Source organism: Eubalaena glacialis, chromosome 3 (assembly GCF_028564815.1).
Source record: "Eubalaena glacialis isolate mEubGla1 chromosome 3, mEubGla1.1.hap2.+ XY, whole genome shotgun sequence".
Lineage (NCBI taxonomy): Eukaryota > Metazoa > Chordata > Mammalia > Artiodactyla > Balaenidae > Eubalaena > Eubalaena glacialis.
In genome coordinates, this window is record NC_083718.1 from 153,579,581 (window position 1) to 153,602,576 (window position 22,996).

At 34.7% G+C, this 22,996-nt stretch overlaps 1 protein-coding gene across 1 annotated transcript in view; it reads left to right on the forward strand.

Annotated features, from left to right (window-relative positions):
• Positions 1 to 6,877: 6,877 nt before the first annotated feature.
• Positions 6,878 to 22,996, forward strand: part of AGBL4 (AGBL carboxypeptidase 4) — a 1,403,755-nt gene continuing 1,387,636 nt past the window's right edge. Inside the window, exon 1 of the mRNA XM_061183995.1 lies at positions 6,878 to 6,893. Within this exon, the coding sequence (XP_061039978.1) occupies positions 6,878 to 6,893 (16 nt within the window). The remainder of the gene's footprint in view (positions 6,894 to 22,996) is intronic.

Sequence of the window (22,996 nt, forward strand, 5' to 3'; positions counted from 1 at the left end):
ATGTATAGTATCATGTCATCTGCAAATAGTGACAGTTTTACTTCTTCCCTTCCAATTTGGATTCCTTTTATTTTTTTTTCTTCTCTGATTGCTGTGGCTAGGACTTCCGAAACTAATCTTGAGAAAGAACAGAGCTGGAGGAATCAGACTCCCTGACTTCAGACTATACTACAAAGCTACAGTAATCAAAACAATATGGTACTGGCACAAAAACAGACATATTGATCAATGGAATAGAATAGAGAGCCCAGAAATAAACCCATATTCTTATGGTCAATTAATCTATTACAGAGGAGGCAAGACTATACAATGGAGAAAAGACAGTCTCTTCAATAAGTGGTGCTGGGAAAACTGGACAGCTACATGTAAAAGAATGAAATTAGAACATTCTCTATCACCATATACAAAAATAAACTCAAAGTGGATTAAAGATCTAAATGTAAGACTGAATACTATAAAATTCCTAGAGGAAAACATAGGCAGAGCACTCTTTGACATAAATTGTAGCAATTTTTTTTTTTTGGCTCCGTGTCCTAAAACAAAAGAAATAAAAGCAAAAATAAACAGATGAGACCTAATTAAACTTAAAAGCTTTTGCACAGCAGAGGAAACCATCGACAAAAAGAAAAGACAACCTACTGACTGGGAGAACATATTTGCAAATAATATGACTGATGAGGGGTTAATATCCAAAAATATATAAACAGCTCATACAACTCAACATCAAAAAATAAACAAAAAAATGGGCAGAATAACTGAATAGACATTTTCTCAAAGAGGACGTGCAAATGGCCAATAGGCAGATGAAAAGATACTCAACATTGTTAATCATCAGGGAAATGCAAATCAAAGCCACAGTGAGATATCACCTCACACCTGTCAGAATGGCTGTCATCAAAAAGAACACAAATAACAAATGTTGGCAAGGATGTAGAGAAAAGGGAACCCTTGTCTACTGGTGGTGTGAATGTAAATTGGTGCAGCCACTGTGGAAAACAGTATGGAGGTGTCTCAAAAAACTAAAAATAGAACTACCATATGACTCAGCAATTTCTCTCCTGGGTATATATCCAAAAGAAACAAAAACTAATTTGAAAAGGTACATGCACCCCAGTGTTCATAGAAGCATTATTTACGATTGCCAAGATATGGAAGCAATCTAAGTATGTCCGTCAACAGATGAATGGATAAAGAAGAAGTGATACACACACACACACACACACACACACAATGGAATATGACTCAGCCATAAAAATGTGTAATAGTGCTTCTATGAGCCTCAGTTTTATTCATCTTTAAAATGATGATACTAATCCTTTACTCAATAGAGTTGTGAGGGTGTATGTTATGCATATGATAGAGTAGAAATTCTATTAACCAACTCACTGGATTAATTGATGCCTTCCAGTCCATGAGATATACAGCTTCATATATATTTAAAGAGGCTCTCTGATCATGTTGCTACCCCAGATACTGGAAGAGAGCAATTTTAAAGATGTGTATTATAAATACATTAAAAACTTAAAATAATTTTAATTAAAATTGGAAATATCATCCATAGCAGTAATGCTCTAACTTCTCTTTTACTAATGTCATTACCAGTGTACCACCACAAGAATAGCAATGATTATGAGCAATGCTAGTAAAATTTTTGCAGCTTGGTAAAAAATTGTTATAAACGTTTTGAACTTTCTAAAGAAAAACTGGAAGGCCTTATCTCAGTTTAGGTTTATCAGTATTTCGGGTTCTTTGATTTGAAGCTCAGTGTCACTCATATTATAGAACTGGATGAAGAATCAAATGATTTAATGAACAGAGTGGATAATTTTTATTCCTTTCTCCAAAGAGACTGGATCTTTTATTTCAATTTAATATAAAATATACGTAGTCTAGGATTCAATTTCATGAAAGCAACTTTCCCTGTATTCTGAGGAGGGAATCATGATTTAATTCTTATGATTATCTTTTTATTAATTTCTAGAAGTTGATTTAATAAGGTCCCAAGGGAAAAAAAATCTTCTTTCCTTTGCATCAACATTTGCCAGAGTTGATACTAATTTTAAGTTGGTTTGCATTGATTATATCTTTTCTGTTACTGGGAGACTTTTGTCTTGTGGCTACATCAGTGGTTTTTTAATTGATTGAGTTTCTTCAGTTAAGGAACTCAATAAATAATTGAGATATTGTATATATTTTAATTGAAATCTGAAGTGGTACATTCTGAGACAGTAGGTGTTGTAACTAATTAGTGAACCAGATTATCCCAGAGGTCAAATTGTTTTTTGAGAGGAAGAAGGAGGGGGAAATTTTTCTTTATCATTTGTACATCCTTACCTTCATAGTGGTTTGAAGTTGGCAAAAAGTTGTTCTCAGCAAACTTTACATTGAAGTGTATGTCTTCCTGATGAAATGAAGTAAGTACAATTTTTTTTAGTTTTCTAATTCTAATGCTACTTCTCATTTAGGTTATCAAAAGTTGCCAAGTACCCTTGAAAACACACTGTCTACTTAAAGCTGTGAGATTGAGTTTTCTTGCTATTAGAGTGACAAAAGCATCCTTACCCTGTAGGTATTTGCTCTGAACAATACATACTTTGAAAGTTTGCAAGTTTCAATCAAATGGTTGTCAAAAGCAGGGTTAGGTATTGTCAGGAGAATAGATCAATTCTTTTTGTTTCTCTCCTAGCAAGCTAAGTGTTTTTATATTGATTTTATAAATTTTATTTATATTTTTTATTTTTTTATGGTTTTAAAAATTTTATTTTTCAAATCTTTTTATCTGTCAATCTTAATCTTAATCTTTTTATCTATCAATCCATTCTCTTTTTTTAAAGAAACTAGAAATTAGTAAACTCTGTAAACTTTTCATCTCTAGCTTTCCTGATTTTTCTGCTGCAGGCTTTTCCTACCCCTGCCTTGTTCCAGTTAAGTAGAAGAGATTGGCATACTGAATAAACACTAGGTCTTTGGTTTTTTTCTTCCTTCAATTTTTTATCAGTTCTCTCTTTTTTTTTTATTACTTGGCTATGATCTGTCTGGCAGACCAATAGCAGTCTCTGGTTCTTAGGTATTTCAGGTCTAAAATAAATGTGCTGTTTATTATTGCCAACTACCTTGTATATGAGTATCATGAATATTTAGTGCCAAAGAGAAGAAAGAGGATAGGTAATTAAAAAAATACTTATGTATATGGAATTCCTAAAACTCAAATTTGAATTTTAAATATTGCAGATTTTTTAAAATGATAAATCAGGGCTTAAAATCCATTTTCTACTCATATTAGTTTTCTGAATCTGAGAAAACTGCTTCTGATGAAAAGTAAAGCAATCCTTGGATAGGTAAGGAACCACCACATTTCTTAATTCTGAAGCTATCTTTCTCTTTGCCTTGCAAGTTTTAATTAGTCATTTTGAAAAAGTGTTAATAGTTATGTGGAATTTAAATAAAGAAACATAATTATTTCAAATTGTTTAAGTTACATATAGCTTTATTTGAAATATATTTATCACATTCTTATTTGTATTCAAGTTATTTTGTGTACATATCTCCTAATTTTGCACATTTTCTCTTACAAGGTTATAAGCAAATTTGTATCAGGCACAGGCAATATTGGGTGAGTCCGTCTGACTGGACTTGTGAGCAGAATCTCCTATTCCCCTCCATATTGGCTTCCTTGGGTCTTGGAAGTGTAACTTTAATTATTATTATTTTTTATTATAATAAGACATAAAATTTAAATTTGGCTTCCATACAGAAAGTAGGAGCATAAGAAAGCTGAGGCTCTTACCTTTCTGCAATGCATACCCTAGTAATCAAAAGGTGTTAGCATTAAGGTAAAGGGCCTCTGGTGGTCTTTTCTGTTCCTTACCCACCAGTCCCTCATAGTTAATTCCTCTGTGGACAATCTCTATGGCCATGTGTCAGGATTAGGACAGACTTAGCAGCTCAAATCAATGTGAGGAAACCAGTACGGTTCCTGGACTGATTTAGGGATATTGTGTTTTTTCATAGACTGACTATATAAGCTGAAGGTAGAACAATTTGGTCCATTTGACTCACCATGCAAACTGAATCTTATAACCGTTCTTTCAAATTAATTTACCAGAAACTTATTTATTGGAGCCTTATTTTGGGATGAAAGAGAGAAATAAATGACAGCTGACCACAAAGAACTTACCTTCAATAATTTATTTACACAATAGTAACATCAAAGGTGACAATAATCAGGTAAAGTCTTTTTTCTCTCATCTCAATGGCTATCAAAAAAATAAATTCTTGCTATCAGGAAAGATCTGGAACACATCTCCCTTCATTCTGTCATGCCATATTAAGTTTTTCTTAGACAAGTCATTGCAAACTGGTATCACACGGGATGGGTCAAGATACCAGATATATTTTGTTGCGCTCATGAAGCGTATTATTTTAAAACAGGGAGATTTCACATAAAAGTGTGAATTTCTGGCTTCTCTTGAAAATTCAGGAGACTTGGCAAAAGTGGGCCTACACTGATGCATGTTCACTATTGGCTGGAGCTGAGCAGCTAGTGCCACCTTTAGAAGGGGTCAAAGGCTTTCTGGTATGACACGGTCCCCACCACTCACTATTTTCTCCTTAGTTCCTTATTCTCAGTTTGCTTTACTTATTTGGTGTTACTTGCATAGCTCATAAAATTTGCAACCCCTGGTTTAGGCCATCATTGTGGAAAAAAAAGCATAGATATATTTTTTCTTTCTGGTCGGCTAAGTTGAAAAAACCCACCAGAGAGGTAAGTTTATGTTTTCCTTCTTTCTGCAGTCATAGGGGCACTCTTCTAGGCTATCAGAGTTTTACTTGGTCACATAATCTTATAGGATCAGCATATCTATAAAGCTACTACCTAGACAGATAGTTTTGGATATAAACTATAAGTAAGTTGTATTATGTGGCTAGTTTAAAATAACTCCATTTAAAATAACCTTTATATTATGGAAATTTTCAAACATATACAGAAATAGAAAGGATAGTATAAGAATTCCTACATACCCATCATCTAACCTCAACAATTATCAATTATGTTTATCTTTCTTACTCTCCTTCTTCCCCTAGGACTGTACTGAAGCATAGTGAAGATGTATAATTTAATCTATAAATATTTCAATATGTACCTCTAAAAGACACATTCTCTCTGTCTTTCTTTCTCTCTCTCTTTTCTCTCTCTCTTCTCTCTCTTTCCCTCTTTCTCTGTGTGCGTGTGTATATATATATGTTGTATATTACATGACATATATATATATATAATTATGCCATATATATATTCATACCAAAAATATAATCATACCAAATAACAATAATTCCTTAATATCAAATATCCAGTTAGTTTTTAATTTGATTATTTCATAAATGGGTTTCCCCTCCATCTCTTTTTTTCCCTTACAATTTTTTTGTTTGAAGAAAGCAGATCGTTTTCCTGGATTTTGCTGATTGCCTTCCCGCGATGTAGTTCAACACATCATTCTGTCTTCTACATTTCCTATAAATGACTGGGTATATCTAGAAGCTTGATTAGATTTGGGCTCCTTTTCTTTTTTCAAGACTATTTCAAAAGTGGTTTTATGTGTTTCATTAAGAGGCACATAATGTCTGATTTTCTCTGTTTTTGTGATGCTAGCAGCCATTAAGCAATTATACATGATTCAGATTTAAACAATAATAATTCAAAACAAGAATAGACTAGAATTGCCATAAAAGTAGTACAGCTGAACTCTAGGAATTTAGAGGAGGAAAAAAATAACTTAGGACTAAAGTGATCCAGAAAAATTTTATGGAAACTGGTGCTTAAGATACATCTTGAAGAATGGGAATGATTATGGTAAAAGGATACAACATATTAGCCAGTTTAAGCTAAGTTATACAGTGACAAATGACTCAAAAATCCCAGGGGTTTGTAACAGCAAGAAAGGTTTATTTCTTGCTTCCAGTGTACGTCCACTGTGGGTCAGTTATAGTTTTGCTCCACCTCTTCATGTAACGACCCAGGCTGATGGAGTAGCTTCTGTTTGGGACATTTCTGGTCTCATGCAAGAGGAAAAGAGACCATATTGGAACCATGCAATGGTTCTTTGTAAAGCTTTTGCTTGGAAATGGCACATGTCACTTCTGCTCACATTTCTGTTCAAGGCTTATAGCAAGCCTGCTACTGACAGGATGGGTTGTACAATCCTGCCATGGGACAGGGCAGCAAGTATTTGAAAGAATACTATACTCTGTGAAGGAAAGATTTCTGGGTGAGAAAGGAAAGGGTATTCTGGGTATTCTGAGAATACTGTCCCTCCGCTCTTCTTAGAGATCCTAGGTCAAGGAAAAAGGAAGAGCCTCTTCTTTTTCTTTTGCAAGAGAAATTGTACAATCTGGGCAGAGCCAGGTTTTAGAGTAAGGAGGTAGTGGGAACATTTAATGAAGAGTAGAGGAGCATTGGGAAGACTGTATAAGAGGTGCAAATCACATTAGTGCTAGGAGGTAGGTGACGTGGGGAGCTAGACTGGATGCAGAGTGATTAGACAGCCTTAAGAAGGGTAAATAATGAAGAGGTAGTGGAGAATTTGTAGAAAAGTTAATCTCAGAAAATTCTAAGGGAATCAAAGGATCATAGGGATGAAGGAGATTGTTGAAAGGTGAGCAGAAGGAACTTGGATGGAATGAACTGTTCCAGGATTCCAAATTGATGGAAAGTAGTATAAGTGCTTTTAGGAGCTTCAACTCCCAGGTATGAAGAGGCCTTTAGACAGGCTGGGTTTTTTTTTTTTTTGAGTGTGTGGCCATTTCCCCAGATGGATAAGGAAGTAGATGACACCCCAAACTTAAGGATTTAAATGAGAAGGGCCCAGAACAGGTTGCGACAATGGGGACATTTCAAAGTAAGGATCTATATGGTGCTTGATGACTGGATGTGATGAAGGAAGAGAAGTTGCTTTGTCTATATTTATGAATGCTCACTATTTATAAGGCACCTTATATACATTATATTTAAGCCTTACAAAGTCCTGCAAGGTAAGTGAAATGAATTTCTATTTTTATAGACATGGAATTTAAGTTCAGAAGGGGTATAATAAATTTGCCTAAGCTCACACAACTGGTAAGAAGTAGACACAGAAGTAGAAACAGATCCAGTTGATTCCAAGGTCCTTTGCTGTTCCTTCTATATGATATATTTCAGAGAGAAGAGAGAAAGAAATAAAAAAAGATTGGGGATTCATTGACAGAAATGGAAGAATCAAAGGAAGAAATTGTTTTGTTGTGGAAAGGATAGGTTTATTTTAGGCATGTTGAATTTGAGGTAATAATGGGATATTGGTGTGGACATGATGAAGATGCAGTTAGAAATTTGAGACTTGATTCTGAGAGAGCCAGGAGAGGAGATAAAATCAATGAAAGTGTGCGTAGTTGAGTATATAAGTATAGATATATATTATCTAAAGAGTGAGTTGGATATAAAAATGAATCATTTAAAGATTTTTAAAGATTGCAGTATGTAAAATTTCTGAGTTTTATAAAGCTTTCAATATATTCATTTTAAAATAGACTTTATTTCATGTATGCAGATTTATGAAAAATTATTTATATAGCTCTATTGAAAATAATAATGTATATAAATATATAAAATTATACATGTATGTATTTTAAAATATATACTAAAACTAATTCCTGCAAGGGAAATTTACATTATATTGGCTCTAATAACTTTGCACGGGGATCTTTGGACTCAGAATATTAATGATTGATGATTTTAATATACCACATAATATTCTGTCTTCTAAATGAAAGGTTATTATATGTGAATATTGCAGTCATATAATAGTCTGGATTAAATGGTGTACTAAATCTCCCGGCTTCACTGGGAGTTTCACTTGTATATTTTTAAATAAACGTTTATTGAGAGCTTGCTTTGTGCTAAATAGTTTTCACATGTGTTATTTCATTTAGTTCTCAAGTGACCCTGTTAGATTTGAGATTTTTTTCATAGTGAAGAGGATATAACTTTAATATGATATGTTAGAAATGATAATATTATCATTTTTATACCACTTTAGAGCATACATAGAAATTTCTGTATAATTCATATTAGTACAAGAGTCATTGTGTTAAACATGTGCTCTGTGTTACAGGACTCTGAAACTTATTTAGTTCTTACAGGCCAACTGTGAGGAGGGTATTATTATCATTTTTACAATGAGGAATGTGAGACTCATGTAGTTAAATAGCTTGGCCAAGGTTATATGCCCAGTAAGTGACAGATCACAGATAATTTTAAGTACATTACAATTTAAGCCATTACAATTAGTACTGCTATCAGCCTCAGCCTTGATAGAAATTGTGTGCAATAGCTAAAAGAAAATAAAATGTGAAAAACAAATGTCATCTCCACATTAGTATTGCATTTCATTTTAGTGCTTAGTGCCATTATAGAAATCATACCAATATTTGAAAGATATTTGTTTTTAATTTGTTTGGATTGTTTTACAAAATTATTTTAGAACACAATTATGTCTAGGGGCAGGGGATTTAACAGATGATCACTAGCTTTCCCCCACTCCTCACCCCCTAAGTAGAACGTGCAATTACTCTTTTAGGAAAGAAAGAAATAGAATATTATATAATTGAAGACATACCCACCAGGAAAGAGTTAAAAAGTGCCTTGGTCCTTCAGATGCTCTCTTGTATTTTTATATCATTCAACTACTGTAAGATCTGTTGCTTCTGTGAGGAGATAATACTGTGAAGAGACAATATTTTATAAGTTTCTGAAATATTTCAGCATGATAGAGCTGATTGGAATGGCATTTTATATTTGAACTTATTTTTACATTTTTAAAGAACAAAGATACAGACATATAGCTTGTTTTTACATATGTATTTTTTTAAATCAGTCAAGCAACATTGTTGATTTAAAACAAAGGAGAGTTTCTGTTATTCCTTTAAATGATAAGTAGAGGCATTTCATTGATGTCACTTTCGGATTTGCTTGCGCAAGTCCTATCTACCCTTTTTTGGTATGTTGTGAGGAAAAACATAACCTCCCCTGCTTGGTAGAAAATAAAAGTACCTACTAAGCCTGTACTACAGATGATAAAACTACCAGGACAGGCCTAGTTTAAGCTGTGAAAGCTACTTATCTATATAACATGCCTTTCCTGGGCTTGTACCCTCATTGTTCCTGACTGCCTAGACCATATCTCATCAGTGATATCCTGTCAGAGCTTTTTCTCCCTGGGCAAAGCATCAAGCTACATATCTCCCAAAGATCAGTTTTCTTTACATTTAAAATTCACGTCTTGTCTCTTCCTTCAAAGGTCTATCATGTGCTGTTTTCTGAGAAATTTATCCATTATTTTATGTTGATGCACAATCGTCTATTCTTCTTCTCAGCCTACTTGGGAACTGAGGCAGTATATTTATACTAGGCTTAGCTGAAGATTTGAATGGTAGCACAGTCAAGCTGTATGATCTTGGGCACGTATGGTAACTTCTCTGAGTCTCATTTTCTCCTATGATAAATGGTACGAGTACAGGTTTATTTCTAGGATTAAGTGTGTAGTGCTATACATATGTAAGGCATTATCTTTAAGGCATTTTTGTGGTGTTATCTACATACTCAAGAACTTACTCTAATGGGAATTTCAGATGCTGTGGCTTACTGGAGAAAGAAGCATTTTTGAGTACGTACAAAATATAGTCTGGTACTAATACTAATTCTCCTGTAGTTACCATTCCTACTACTTTTAGGAAAGTGGGATGGAGTTTAGAGAGAACTGGGATTGAAGTGACTTCTATAGCTATAGAACCAAATTTTTTTCCAGATGTTCTTTGTGTTGGTTATATGCGATGATCCTAGATGTATTTGATTTAGAACTCCTTATGTTAATAGTGAAACCAGTCAGAGGAAGCAGGGCCATTATGAGTGGAAATCTGATCAGACCAAGAAAGCAGAGACTTTTTTCTTTTGCTTCACGCGGGCAGGGCTTTCCTTTAAAAAAAAATTAACTTCAGGGATATAATGTACAGCATGTTGAGTATAGTTAATAATATTGTACTGTATATTTGAAAGTTGCTAAGAGTGTAGGTCTTAAAAGTTCTCTTCACAAGAAAAAGAATTGTAACTGTGTGACAATGGATGTTAACTAAATTTGCCGTAGTCATTTCTCACTACAAACATATGTTAAATCATTATGTTGTACACCTAAAATGAATACAATGTTATATGTCAGTTATATCTCAACTTAAAAACCAAAACACACAAAAATAATGTCAACATATTTTCATTTTGCCAGAAACCTTCTTTATCGCTGAGGGGAGAAGGTTCATTCTAGAGAGGGCTGTCTCTACTGTAGCTCTGCAAAGCCCTGGGAAATATAGGGAAAATAAGATGCCTGAGCAGGAAATAGACTAAGTGACCTTACAGTCCTCTTATTTCCTCTTTCCCTCCTGAGGAATACATGAAATTGCCTGTTGGTACTCTCAGATAGTATGCTTATAATCAACTAGATAAATGGGCAGATAAAAAACTTGATTCAAATTGCATCCTTGATTAAAGAATAATTAGAGAACAAGTTCAAGCTATTTTTATTCTCTCTGTTTTGTACTTCTAAACTGTTTAAAAGAAGCTTCATATTGTCCAAATATAGATGTATTTTTGTATTTTCTTTTATAATAATATATTTGTAAATTTGATGACATACTGTTTTAGACAAGCTAAACATGCACATAACAAAGGACTATATTTCTTGCCTTTGAGTCATCATATATACTTTTCTTACTTTAAATAAATGATCAAAAATTTCTTCTCTGAAGTAAATAATCAAAAGGTCAAGTATAGCTCAGATTTATTAAAAAAGAAAACAATGAATTATTATTTTGGTTATATTTTTATAGGTATTTCCAGCTATTTGTGTAGTTAAGAGCATGAACTTGAGTTATACTGCTGCCTGAGTTCAAATTCTGGCTATTTACCTGCAATTATTTTAAGAATTAATTGAGTTAGTATTTGCAAAGCAATTAGTACAGTGCCTAGCACATAGTAAACACAATGTAATTTGTTAAACAAATTTTAAAAGCTACATTGTTAGAAATCAGATGACCTTTCAAGTTCATGGTACTTGTATAGTATTTGAACAAAGTATGAGCTCAGTGGACATTTTTGGATTTGTGTTTACCTTACACATAATATATGCTTGGCAAAATTTTAGATGAATGACACCAAACACAAAAAATGCTTACCATTATTTTATTTGTTGTTACATTGTTATTTTACATGGCTTCTTATATTTTCTAGAAGCATTGAAAATATATTTAATTTGTTTTCTGAATACTGATAAACAGATCTCTTGAATCTCATCTCTCTATAGATATATCAGCTTGGTCACCTAGTTGTTAAGAGCTGCTGAATTGGTTTGCCTTTCGGAAGAACTATTTTAGATTGTCCAGCTCTTGTTATCATAGTGCTAATGTAAAAGTGTTAACAATATACCAAAGCTCCTTGTCTAAAAGGCTTGTTTCTTAGAAAATGGAATCAATAATTTCAAAACTCTTATGATTGAGATTGTTTTTTTGCCTTTTGACATTTGTGGATAAAATTAGAGTTTCTCTAATGATTTGGCATGGAGTATAAAAAATAAAAGTATTAAATATAGTTGACAGTCATGCTAGTATATGCATATGTGTTTTATAGATCTGTTTTTTTCCCTAGAGTGGTTGTATTGTACATAGATCATTTCCTTTAGCAGCAGGGAAGTGGTTTCCTAGAGGAATAAGTGAAATCAAATCTTCTCTAGATTTGGAGGATAGATGATGTTAGATAGTCACTCCAGTATCACAGAAACATTTTCTTACAAAGAGATATGAGAAGAGAAAAGAAAGCTTATAATTTGGAATAATAGATAATTGGTAGTACTGTATAAGATACATTTAGAATACATAGATGAATATAGGTGTCACTTTGTTGTTTACTATGGGCATTGGTATCACATAAGTAAGTTAACCCCTTAAGTTTTGTAGTACACTTATGGGACTTTGGGATTCAATACAGAAGAAAGATTAGCAAAATATTTCATTTTAAAAGAATCTGTTAAATAAAAATGTATGACAAATTGGTACAAAATATTTTCAAAATGAACCTACCATACAAGAAGTGGAGCTATCAAAACTCTCATACACTGCTGGTGGCAGTATGAACTGGCACAATCACTTGAAAAACTGTTTGGCAGCATCTATTTAAGTTGGGCATATGCACACCCTATGACCCAATGCTAGGCATGTACCCTTCCCCCAAATGTGTATGTATGTGCACCAAAGACATGTACAAGAATGTTGATAGCAGTATTATTTGGAATAACTGACAATTGGAGCAACCCAGTTGTCCACCAAGAATGTGTGGTTAAATTGTTGTATATTACTACAATGTAAATCTCTACAGCAATGAGAATGAATGAACTACAAGCAACATAGTGTTGAATGAAAGAAATGGATTCAAAATGATATGTCTTATGATTTCATTAACATAAAGTCCAGGACCAGTAAAAGCTACTCAGTGTTAGAAGTCAGGATAGGATTTACCTTTGGGAGCAGAATAGGAGATAGTGATTGAGAAGTGGCAAGATGATGACTTTGGGGTTCTGGAAATGTTCTATTTCTTGTTGTGAGTAATTATTGTACAAGTGTTTTCATTGTGATAATTCATTGTTCTTCATATTTATGATTTGTGCACTACTCTGCATGTATGTTATATATAGATAAAAAGAATTAAAAAATAATTTTTTCCAGGATCTCAGTGATTTGCTACAGTATCTGGAATACCTAAGAGAGGAACAGTAGGATATAATTTAAAGGACATTAGATACCTGCATAGTTTTCTCCCTCTTCATCAAGTCTGTACTCAAATGTCAGCTTCTCCGTGAAACCTTCCTTCACTGCCCTCTTCTGTGCATGCACCTTTCCCTGCTTTTTTTCTCCTTTGCCCTTATCAACATTTAATGTATTATAATTTTCCTTTTTTATCCTGTTTATTATTTGTTTCTCATCGCCAGATCACTCTTAGGTACTTAGAGAATGTAAGCTCCAAGAAGGCAATAATTTTAGCCTCTGTTTTTCACTCAGATCACAGAGCAGTGCTCAACCCATAATGGCTAAATGAAAATGAGAAAATTTGTAAGTAAAAGAATAAATGAATGAATGACAACTAGTGAGCTGAGGCTAGAGAGTTAGAGAGAGGCCAGATGATCTAGGGTTCATAGGTCAGGTTATTGGATTTAGATCTCCTTCTAAATGCAATGGTATGTCATCAAAGATTTGAAATGGGAAATGATATGGTCTAATATATGTTATAAATTTATAATTTATAACAAGAGTGATAACTGGGGGAAGTAGGGAGAAAGCAGTAACCCAAAGTTGTTAGTGGCTCCAGTCATGATGATGGTTGTAGAGCTAGAATAAAATGGGATATTGTTTTAAAAAAAAAAGCATTAGAGTAGGAGAAATTGGGTCTCTCTTTCTCTCATAAGAACCTTTCTGTCTACTCAGTTGAGGCAAGTTTTTTCTGCTCTTTAAACCTCAAATACTCATCTATAAATAGAGAAAATAGTACTAGTGAGGATCAACAACATGGTTGATTTTAAAGTATTATACAATATGGTATATTTGTAACTGTTCTTATTAAATGAATCAAAGAAGTACCAAACATCAAGGGTCACTACATTCAAAGATCTGAACATCTGTAGATAATAGATACTGCATTTAAGCAAGCAATGATTTTTGAAAAGCTGAGCAACATGTGAGTTGTTAAAGGGTGTGCTGGAGGGTCCCGATCTACTGGCTCTTTCTTCATGATATGTAAGCATTCTGTGTCTCTCATCTACAGAACAGCAAATCCATTCCTCAAACAAGTATCTCCTTTAGCTATTGCTTCATAGCTGAGCTTTTTGAGACAGTCTATATTTGTGATTTATTTTTCCTCACTTCCCTTCCTCAACTCACCATCAAGCTTCCACACCTATCACTGTAAGAAAAATGCACTCTCTTTCAACCAGTACTCCTGCTTTTAGCTTCACTTGCACTTTCATTTTCAGAGCGATTCTGGGCTTCCATAGTGAGAATCAGCCTGCTTCTGGGCTTTGCACTACTGCCACCATAGGTTTGAGCTTTCTTTGTTCTTTATACTTGCCATTTATCTGTTAGCTTTCCAGCTTCTAAAATTTTACCATTACCTCCTTTTCTCCTCTTCCTTTGGGTTTATATAATTTTAATTCCTCTCATTCTTGGCATTTTAGTGAAGTTTTCAGAAAGGAGTTGTGATAAATACCAGTTTTTAACATACCAGGTTTAACAAGAGGGCCTATTAATGTTATTCACTTGGTCAAGTTATTTCATATCTGTGATCTTTAGTTTCCTTATCTGTGATTAATAAATTATTTGGATGATCACCAGGGTCTCTTTAGCTCTAAAATTTGCAATGTTCTTATTTTATTTTTGGTAGAGTATGGGCAATAAACAAACAAACAAAAAAATTTATGATTTAGTATTTTGAGCACCCAAAACAATTTATGCATTATTATAAGTAAACTTCCACATTAATAACACACGCATGGTTATTTATGATAGATTACAAATCAAGTTCAGAATGTGATTTTTACATTCTTCATTAATTCAGTGATCTTTGCTTCTTACATGTTTTCTCTTATACTAAATGAGGTTTCAGTGATTGTGTTATTTTGTCTGATTGAGGAATTTTCTTCCTAATCCTTTGATCATTTATATGACTTTCAAATTTCAATAGAACATGGCATTGGAATCTTGTCGTTCATATAGTCCTAGTATTTTATTTGCAATGAGATTTATATTCCCATCAAGTTTTTAAAAAATGATTATCTGAGAGTCACAATATTGCGTATTCAAAATCTGGTATCTACTTACATTTAAATGTAAAAGCACTGTCAGGGAATCTATTCAGGAGTACAATTTTTATGATTTCAGAAGAAATACTGAAGAAACCAAGGATACATAACTGATCTATGGTTATTCTACTATGCTTAAAAATTCTTTATGGATTTCTATAAATATGAAAACAATTGAAAAATATGCATGATTGAAGTAGGTGTTCAGAGTATTAGCAAATTCTAATTTTACTAAGTTTTATGTAGTGCTGGGATACTACTTAATATTGAACACATCTTATCACCATTCACTATTTTTTATTCTTTTCTCTTTAAAAAACTATCATTTTAAGGAATATCCAGGTATACACAAAATAGTACTTTGGCTGCAACAGTGAAGTTCAATCAACATTTAATTAGTACCTTTGACATCAGGAGCTAGACTCTGGAGCTCTTGTCGAATCCAATGAGCTTCATATTTGAAACAAAATTGAGAAAATTATTTTAAATTATAAAAAGGGAAATTTAAGTAGGGCATAAGGAAGAAAATCTTCCTGGTAAATATAACAAAAGAGATAAAAGAGGCAAGGAGTAGAATCCATTTCCTGGATTTATTTATAATTATGGCATTAGGTTGTTCATAAGCTGGATTGGGAAACTGGCCTAGAGGCTTACCTAATTAGAATAGCACACACTTATCTGTCTGGTACAACCCTATAAAGTAAACACTATTATTATCTTTATGAGAAAACTAAGGCACAGAGATGTTAGGTACATTACCATCTCGCTAGTCTTTGGTGGAGCTGTGATTTGAACTCAGGTAGTCTCAATATATTATATTATTATATGAATATAAATATACTGGTATTTATATATTATAATATGTAAATAAAATATTTTAAAATGAAAATAGAATGAAATCCCTATTATCTGGTACAGTCTGAATCAATAGTCAGTTTATTAGAAAAGTCTGTTAAAATAGTAAATCATAAAAGTGATACATATATACTTTTAAAAACATGAATATATAGGAGATCAGCCAAGATGGAGGAGTAGAAAGACCCTGTGCTCACCTCTCATGAGTATACCAAAATCACAAATATCTGCAGAACAACCATCAGTGAAAAAGACTGGCACCTACCAGAATAGATCTTCTACAACTAAAGACATAAAAAAGGAACCACAATGAGATGGGTAGGAGGGGCGGACTTGTAATATAATCAAGTCCCATACCTCCAGGTGAGCGACCCACAAACTGGAGAATAATTATACTGCATAGGTTCTCACACAGGAGTGAGAGTTCTAAGCCCCATGTTGGGCTCCCCAGCCTGGGGGTCCTGCACCGGGAAGATGAGCCCCCAGAGCATTTGGCTTTGACGGCCAGAGGGGCTTAATTTCGGGAACCCCACAGGACTGGGGGAAATAGAGACTTCACTATTAAAGGGTGCACACAAAACCTCATGTGCACTGGGACTCAGAGTAAAAGCAGGCCAGACCTACCTGCTGGTCTTGGAGAGTTTCCTGGAGAGGCAGGGGGCAGCTGCAGCTCACCCTGGTGACACAGACATTGATGACAGCCATATTTGGGAACATTCTACCATGTGAACACTGCTGCTGGTGGCTGCCATCTTTGAACCCTCCCTCTAGGTCATTAGCACCAAGACTTGGCCCCACCCAACAGCCTGGACACTCCAGTGCTGGGATGCCTTAGGCCAGACTAACTGGGCAGGGACACAGCCCCGCCCATCAGCAGACAGGCTACCTAAAGACTTTCTGAGCCAAGAGCTGCCTCTAAACATAGCCCTGCCCACCAGAGGACCAAGACCCAGCTCCACCCGCCAGTGGGCAGGCATTGGTCCTGCCCTCCAGGAAGCCTGCACTAGCCTGTAGCCCAGCCTCACCCACCAGGGAGCAGACAACAGATGCAAGAAAACCATGATCCCACAGCCTGGGGATCCAGCCCACCTACAGCAGGCCAGACCATACCCTGGGACCAGCTGGGCCCTGGCCCTGTCCACTAGCAGGCCAATGCAAGCTTTGGGACACCTCAGATCCCATACCCAACTGTGTCAGGAACTGGCCTCCACCCCCACCAACCATCTAAAACAAGCTCTGGGGTCCCTGGCACCTGCAGACAGACTCCAGGAACTGACTCTGCCTGCCAGTAGTCTGTCACTAACCCCAGGACCTGGCTTCATCCACCAGTGGGCAGGCAACAGCTCCAGAGTCTTCAGGACCCTGACTCTGCCCACCAGTGAGCCAGCACTGGCCTTGGGGGACCCTAGGGTTCTGCAGCCAGCTGCCTCGTGACCAGGCACTGCTAAACAGCAGCCAGCAGCGTCCGCACAAAGCAGGGCCTGGCAGCCAACTGGACTAGGGGCCAACTAAGCCTACCAGACCCCCCATATAGTCAGCCTGCCACAACAGAAGGACCCATGCAGCTCTCATAGGGGGAAACCCCTAGAGCATATAGCTTGGGTGACAAGAGGGGAGTACACTGCTGCAACGCATAGGAGATCTCCTACAGAAGGCCACTTCTCCAAGGCTGAGAAATGAAACTAACCTACCACATACATAAAAATACAAATAGCAACTTAGACAAAATGAGGTGGCAGACAAACATGTTCCAAAGGAACAAGACAAAACCCCAGAAGAAGAACTAAATGAAGTGAAGATAGGCAGTCTACCTGAGAAAGTTCAGAGTAATGACCATAAAGATGATCAAAGAACTTGGGAGAAGAATGGATGTACAGAGTGAGAAGTTAGAAGTTTTTAACAAAGAGAAAATATAAAGGACAGCCAAACAGAGATGAAGAATACAGTAACTGAAATGAAAAATACACTATAAAGAATCAATAGCAGACTAAATGATACAGAGGAACAAATCAGTGAGCGGGAAGACAGAGTAGTGGAAATCACTGCCACTGAACAGAAAAAAGAATGAAAAGATATGAGGGCAGCTTAAGAGACCTCCGGGACAACATCAAGCACACTAATATTCATATTATAGGGGTCCCAGAAGGAAAAGAGAGAGAGAAAGGGTCTGAGAAAATATTTGAAGACATAATAGCTGAAAATTTCCCTAACTTGGGAAAGGAAACAGTCACCCAAGTCCAGGAAGCACAGAGAGTACCATACAGGATTAAGCCAAAGAGGAACACACCAAAACACATTGTAATTAAAATAATAAAAATTAAAGATAAAGAGAGAATATTAAAAGAAGCAAGGGAAAGCAACAAATAACATACAAGGGAACTCCCGTAAGGCTATCGGCTGATTTTTCAGCAAAAACTGCAGGGCAGAAGGGAATAGAATGACATATTTAAAGTGATGAAAGAGAAAAACCTAGAACCAAGAATACTCTACCCTGCAAGACTCTCATTCCGATTTGATGGCGAAATCAGAAGCTTTACAGACAAACAAAAGCTCAAAGAGTTCAGCACCACCAAACTAACTTTACAACAAATGTTAAAGGGATTTCTCTAGGCGAAAAAAGGCTACAACTAGAAACAAGAAAATTATGAAATGAAAAAGCTTGCTAGTGAAGGGAAACATACAGTAAAGGTAGGAAATCATCCACACATAAGCTAGTAGGGAGGTTAAAAGACAAAAGTAGCAAAATCATTTATAACCACAATAAGCAGTTAAGGGATACACAAAACAGTTAGATGTAAAATATGACATCAAAAACAGTAATCATGAGGGGAGGAGAGTACAAATGCAAGGTTTTTAAAATTCTCCAACACCATATACAAAAATAAACTCAAAATGGATTAAAGACCTAAATGTAAGACCAGATACTATAAAACTTCTAGAGGAAAACATAGGCAGAATGCTCTTTGACATAAATCACAGCAATATTTTTGGATCTGTCTCCTAGAGTAATGGAAATAATAGCAAAAATAAACAAATGGGACTTAATTAAAAGCTTTTGTACAGCAAAGGAAACCTTCAGCAAAATGAAAAGACAGCCTACTGAATGAAGACAATATATGCAAATGATATGAATAATAAGAGACTAATATCCAACATATATCATACAATTCAAAAATAAAAAAAGAAACATCCCGATTAAAAAATCAGCAGAAGAACTGAATAGATATTTTTCCAAGGAAGAAATGCAGATGGCCAACAGGCACATGAAAAACTGCTCAACATTGCTAGTCATCAGGGAAATGCAAATCAAAACCACAATGAGATATCACCTCACACCTGTCAGAATGGCTCTCATCAAAAAGAACACAAATGACAAATGTTGGCAAGGATGTGGAGAAAAGGGAACCCTCGAACACTGTAGGTGGGAGTGTAAACTGGTGCAGCCACTGTGGAAAACAGTTTGGAGGTTTCTCAAATAACTAAAAATAGAACTACCATATGACCCAGAAATTCCATTTCTTGGTATATATCCAAAAAAAACAAAAACACTAATTCGAAAAGATACATGCACCCCAATGTTCATAGCAGCTTTATTTACAATTGTCAAGATGTGGGAGCAACCTAAGTATCCATCAACAGGTAAATGGATAAACAGTGGTATATATACAAAAAGGAATACTACTCAGCTATAAAAGAGAATGAAATTTTGCCATTTGCAGCAACATGGATGGACTTGGAGGGCATTATGCTAAGTGAAATGAGTCAGACAGAGAAAGACAAATACTGTATGATACCACTTATGTGTGGAATTTAAAAAGTACGACAAACTAGTGAATGTAACAAAAAAGAAGCAGACTCACAGGTACAGAGAACAAACTAGTGGTTACCAGTGGGGAGAGGGGGGACGGGCAATTTAGGGGTGGGGGAGTGGGAGGTACAAACTATTGGGCATAAGATAGACTACAAGGATATATTGTACAACATAGGAAATATAGCCAATATTTTGTAATAACTATAAATGGAGTATAACCTTTAAAATTGTATAAAAATTTAAAAAAAGAATGCATGTCTGAAACCAGAAAAAGATGAATACATATTTGCATAATATGTTGTCTACATTTTCCAAGTTTGTTTTCTTCAAAGTTGAGCAAGAACTTAAAGACACTTGTAAAGCAAGATGTGTAAAGAATCCTTCTAAGACTTTTATAATTTTAAGTCTTTTTACAGTTGTCTATTGTGTACTTAATCCAAGAATAGTTTTTTAGGTACTTACCTTCACCTTCTTAAAGTTTCTGCAAGCATTCAACTATATTTCTATATAAACATTCCCCTTTCACATTTATATTTCAGCAGTTTATGTAATATTTAATTAAAGTAATAATAAGTGCAACTGACAGAAATAGTCTTATTATTGGATAAAACCGACTTCTTAGAAACAATATAACTTGACTGATAGAAGCCGAAGTGCAGGGCATACTTGAGATTAGCCTCTTAACCTTGAGCATTTAATATGCCATGGAATGAGTTAGAATGTTTTACAGAGGATATGAGGAATGTCAGTTTATCTGGTAAGTTAGTTAAGAGAAGAGCAGTTTTAAAAAGCTTCTATTTATGCATCCAAAAGAACTGAAAGCAGTGTTGAAGAGATTTTTGCACATCCATCTTCATAGCACCATTATTCACAATAGCCAACAGGTGGAATCAATCCAAATGCCCATGAATGGGTAAACAAAATGTGGTACACACACACAATAGAATAGTATTAAGTCTTAAAAAGGAAGGCGATCTTGGCACATGCTACAGCATGGATGAACTTTCAGGACATTATGCTAAGTGAAAGAAGCCAGTCCCTAAAAGACAAATCCTATATGATTCCACTTATATAAGGTATTTAAAGTAGTCAAATTCATGGAAACAGAAAATAAAATGTTGGTTAACAGAGGCCAGGTAATAGAGGAAAAGGGGGGTAGTTGTTTGTGTTTTGCAAGATGAGAAAGTTCTTGAGATCTGTTTCACAATGCCGTGAGTATACTTGACACTACTGAACTGTACACTTAAAAGTGGTTGTGGTAAATTTTATGTTACATGTTTTTACCAAAAATAAAGAAAAAAGCTTCTCTTTGTGCTATTTTTTCCTGCTTTTTATAGTTTACATACATTTTGTTAAAAATTCAGAAAATATGAATGAAAGAAAATCACCCATAAATGCATTTTCTCTAGTATAACCACTATTAATATTTTGGTGTATATCCTTCCATTCCTTTATCCATACATATCAGGGGCGTGTGTTTGTATGTGTATAAACAATGTATATTTTTATTTATATTTGTACTAAAATATAATACTTTTTTAATAACCAGTTTTAAGAAAACACTATTTATTGTGAATATCTTTAAATAAATATGTGATGCCAAAATTTCATATTGGCATCATGTTTTATGACTGAATGTTCTGCAGTATAGATATACTATAATTTATTTAATTTTCCCCTATTGATGGGCATTTAGGTTTTCTAGTTTTGCCTACTGTAAACAACACTGAAATGAAATTCTTTTTATATACTTTGGCCAGAAAGAAGTGGAATAATGCCTTTGAAGTTCTGAAAGAAATTATTTCCAATCTAGAATCCTATGTCCAGACAAATTTTCAGTTAAATGTAAGGATAGATTAAGGTGTTATTTAGACATGTAGGAAATCGGAATTTGTATCTCTGAGCCTTCCTGTCTCAGCAAGTTGCTTGGAGATATACACCAGCAAAATTAAGGAGAATATGAAGAAAGAGAAAAGTGGATCCAATCCCAAGGGATAGTGAAGTAAAATCAGAAGTTGATGGCTAGGCAGCAAGCTTAGGGAATGAATCAGTCCAGATTAGAGTGGAAAGACAGATGATTCTTGGAAGAATACCTCTGGAGAAAAAAGGGTTCCTATGCAATAGATGGCTGAAGGTACCTATTCATTTGTCAGAAAAAAAAAATCATATAAAAACAATAGGAAAAAATAAAACACAACACAAATAATTTTTTTAAATGTGAAATAAAATGCAATGCAGTTTAAAGAAGTTGATAAGAGTGTGAGAAAAGAGAGTACATTTTGCCATGATGCAAAGAATATTCTTCAAATGGTCTATGGGTTATGACATTGGACCCACAAAAAAAGAAGTGCTATCCAAATATACTATCTGGTCCTGCAGTGAACTATTTAGCTGTTTCAAAGGGTGTTGGTTGATTAATATTGGACTTTCAGACAGAGCATGGAAATTGTAATTACATTTATAGAAAATTATATAAAAGTAGAAGAATGTAAAACTCTAACAGTTTGGCAGTAAGGATTTAGTTCATGCAAGAGGGGAGGTGGTGAAGTGGATTAAAGAGTGAGGGAAGAGTATGGACAGTAACATCTTCATGTGACAGGGAAGAGAGTTTAGAAGGAGACTAGTGTTAAGAAAAAAAGAAATATAAATATGTGTCTATTATTTAAGTTTATAAAGCTATCCTATAATTATAAAAAAATATTGGCAAAGAGAGGTGTATGTGAGCTAAAGCCTAATCTTTTACAGAAGGATATCACAATATATCTCCTGAATTGATAAGTTAAGAAATTGAGATATATATATACTATTTAGAGATATGGAGGATTTAGTCTAGAAGAACTAAAGTCAGAAATGGTTAAAAGAGGACTGGGACCAGGGATGGAGAAGAGTGGAGGTGTACATCAATATTTTTAAACTATGTGCATGTGTATGGTTAAAAGAAAAAAGTAGTATAGGGATTTGTCTGAAGTCATTTTAATGCTCTGTGATACTGATGCCATTTTGTAGCATGAACTTAAGTGAATCTGGAGATGCTTTGTTTTGAGTTTTTTAAACAGCTCTTTTATATGAGAAAGTGTTATCTGTACCTAAGCAGAAAATGGTTGAAGGTTTCCAAAATTGAGGACAGTTTTCTTGAATGACAAAGATGAGAAAAATGGGCCTCATAGTGATTGCTCTTGTTAGAGGTAGTTTCCCTCCTTTGAACTATTTTGCCACTCTATATCTCTACTAGGATACTAAATATCTGTCTAATATAGTTATTATATAGATAAACATTTTAACTCCCTAATTACTGCTAGACTAGATTAGTACATAAAAGCGGGGCGTCCTTGTCATATTGTGTTTACATATTATGTCATGTCTTCAAAAGGCACAATGCTTTTCATGTAGCAATGTCTTCCTTTTTAGAAAT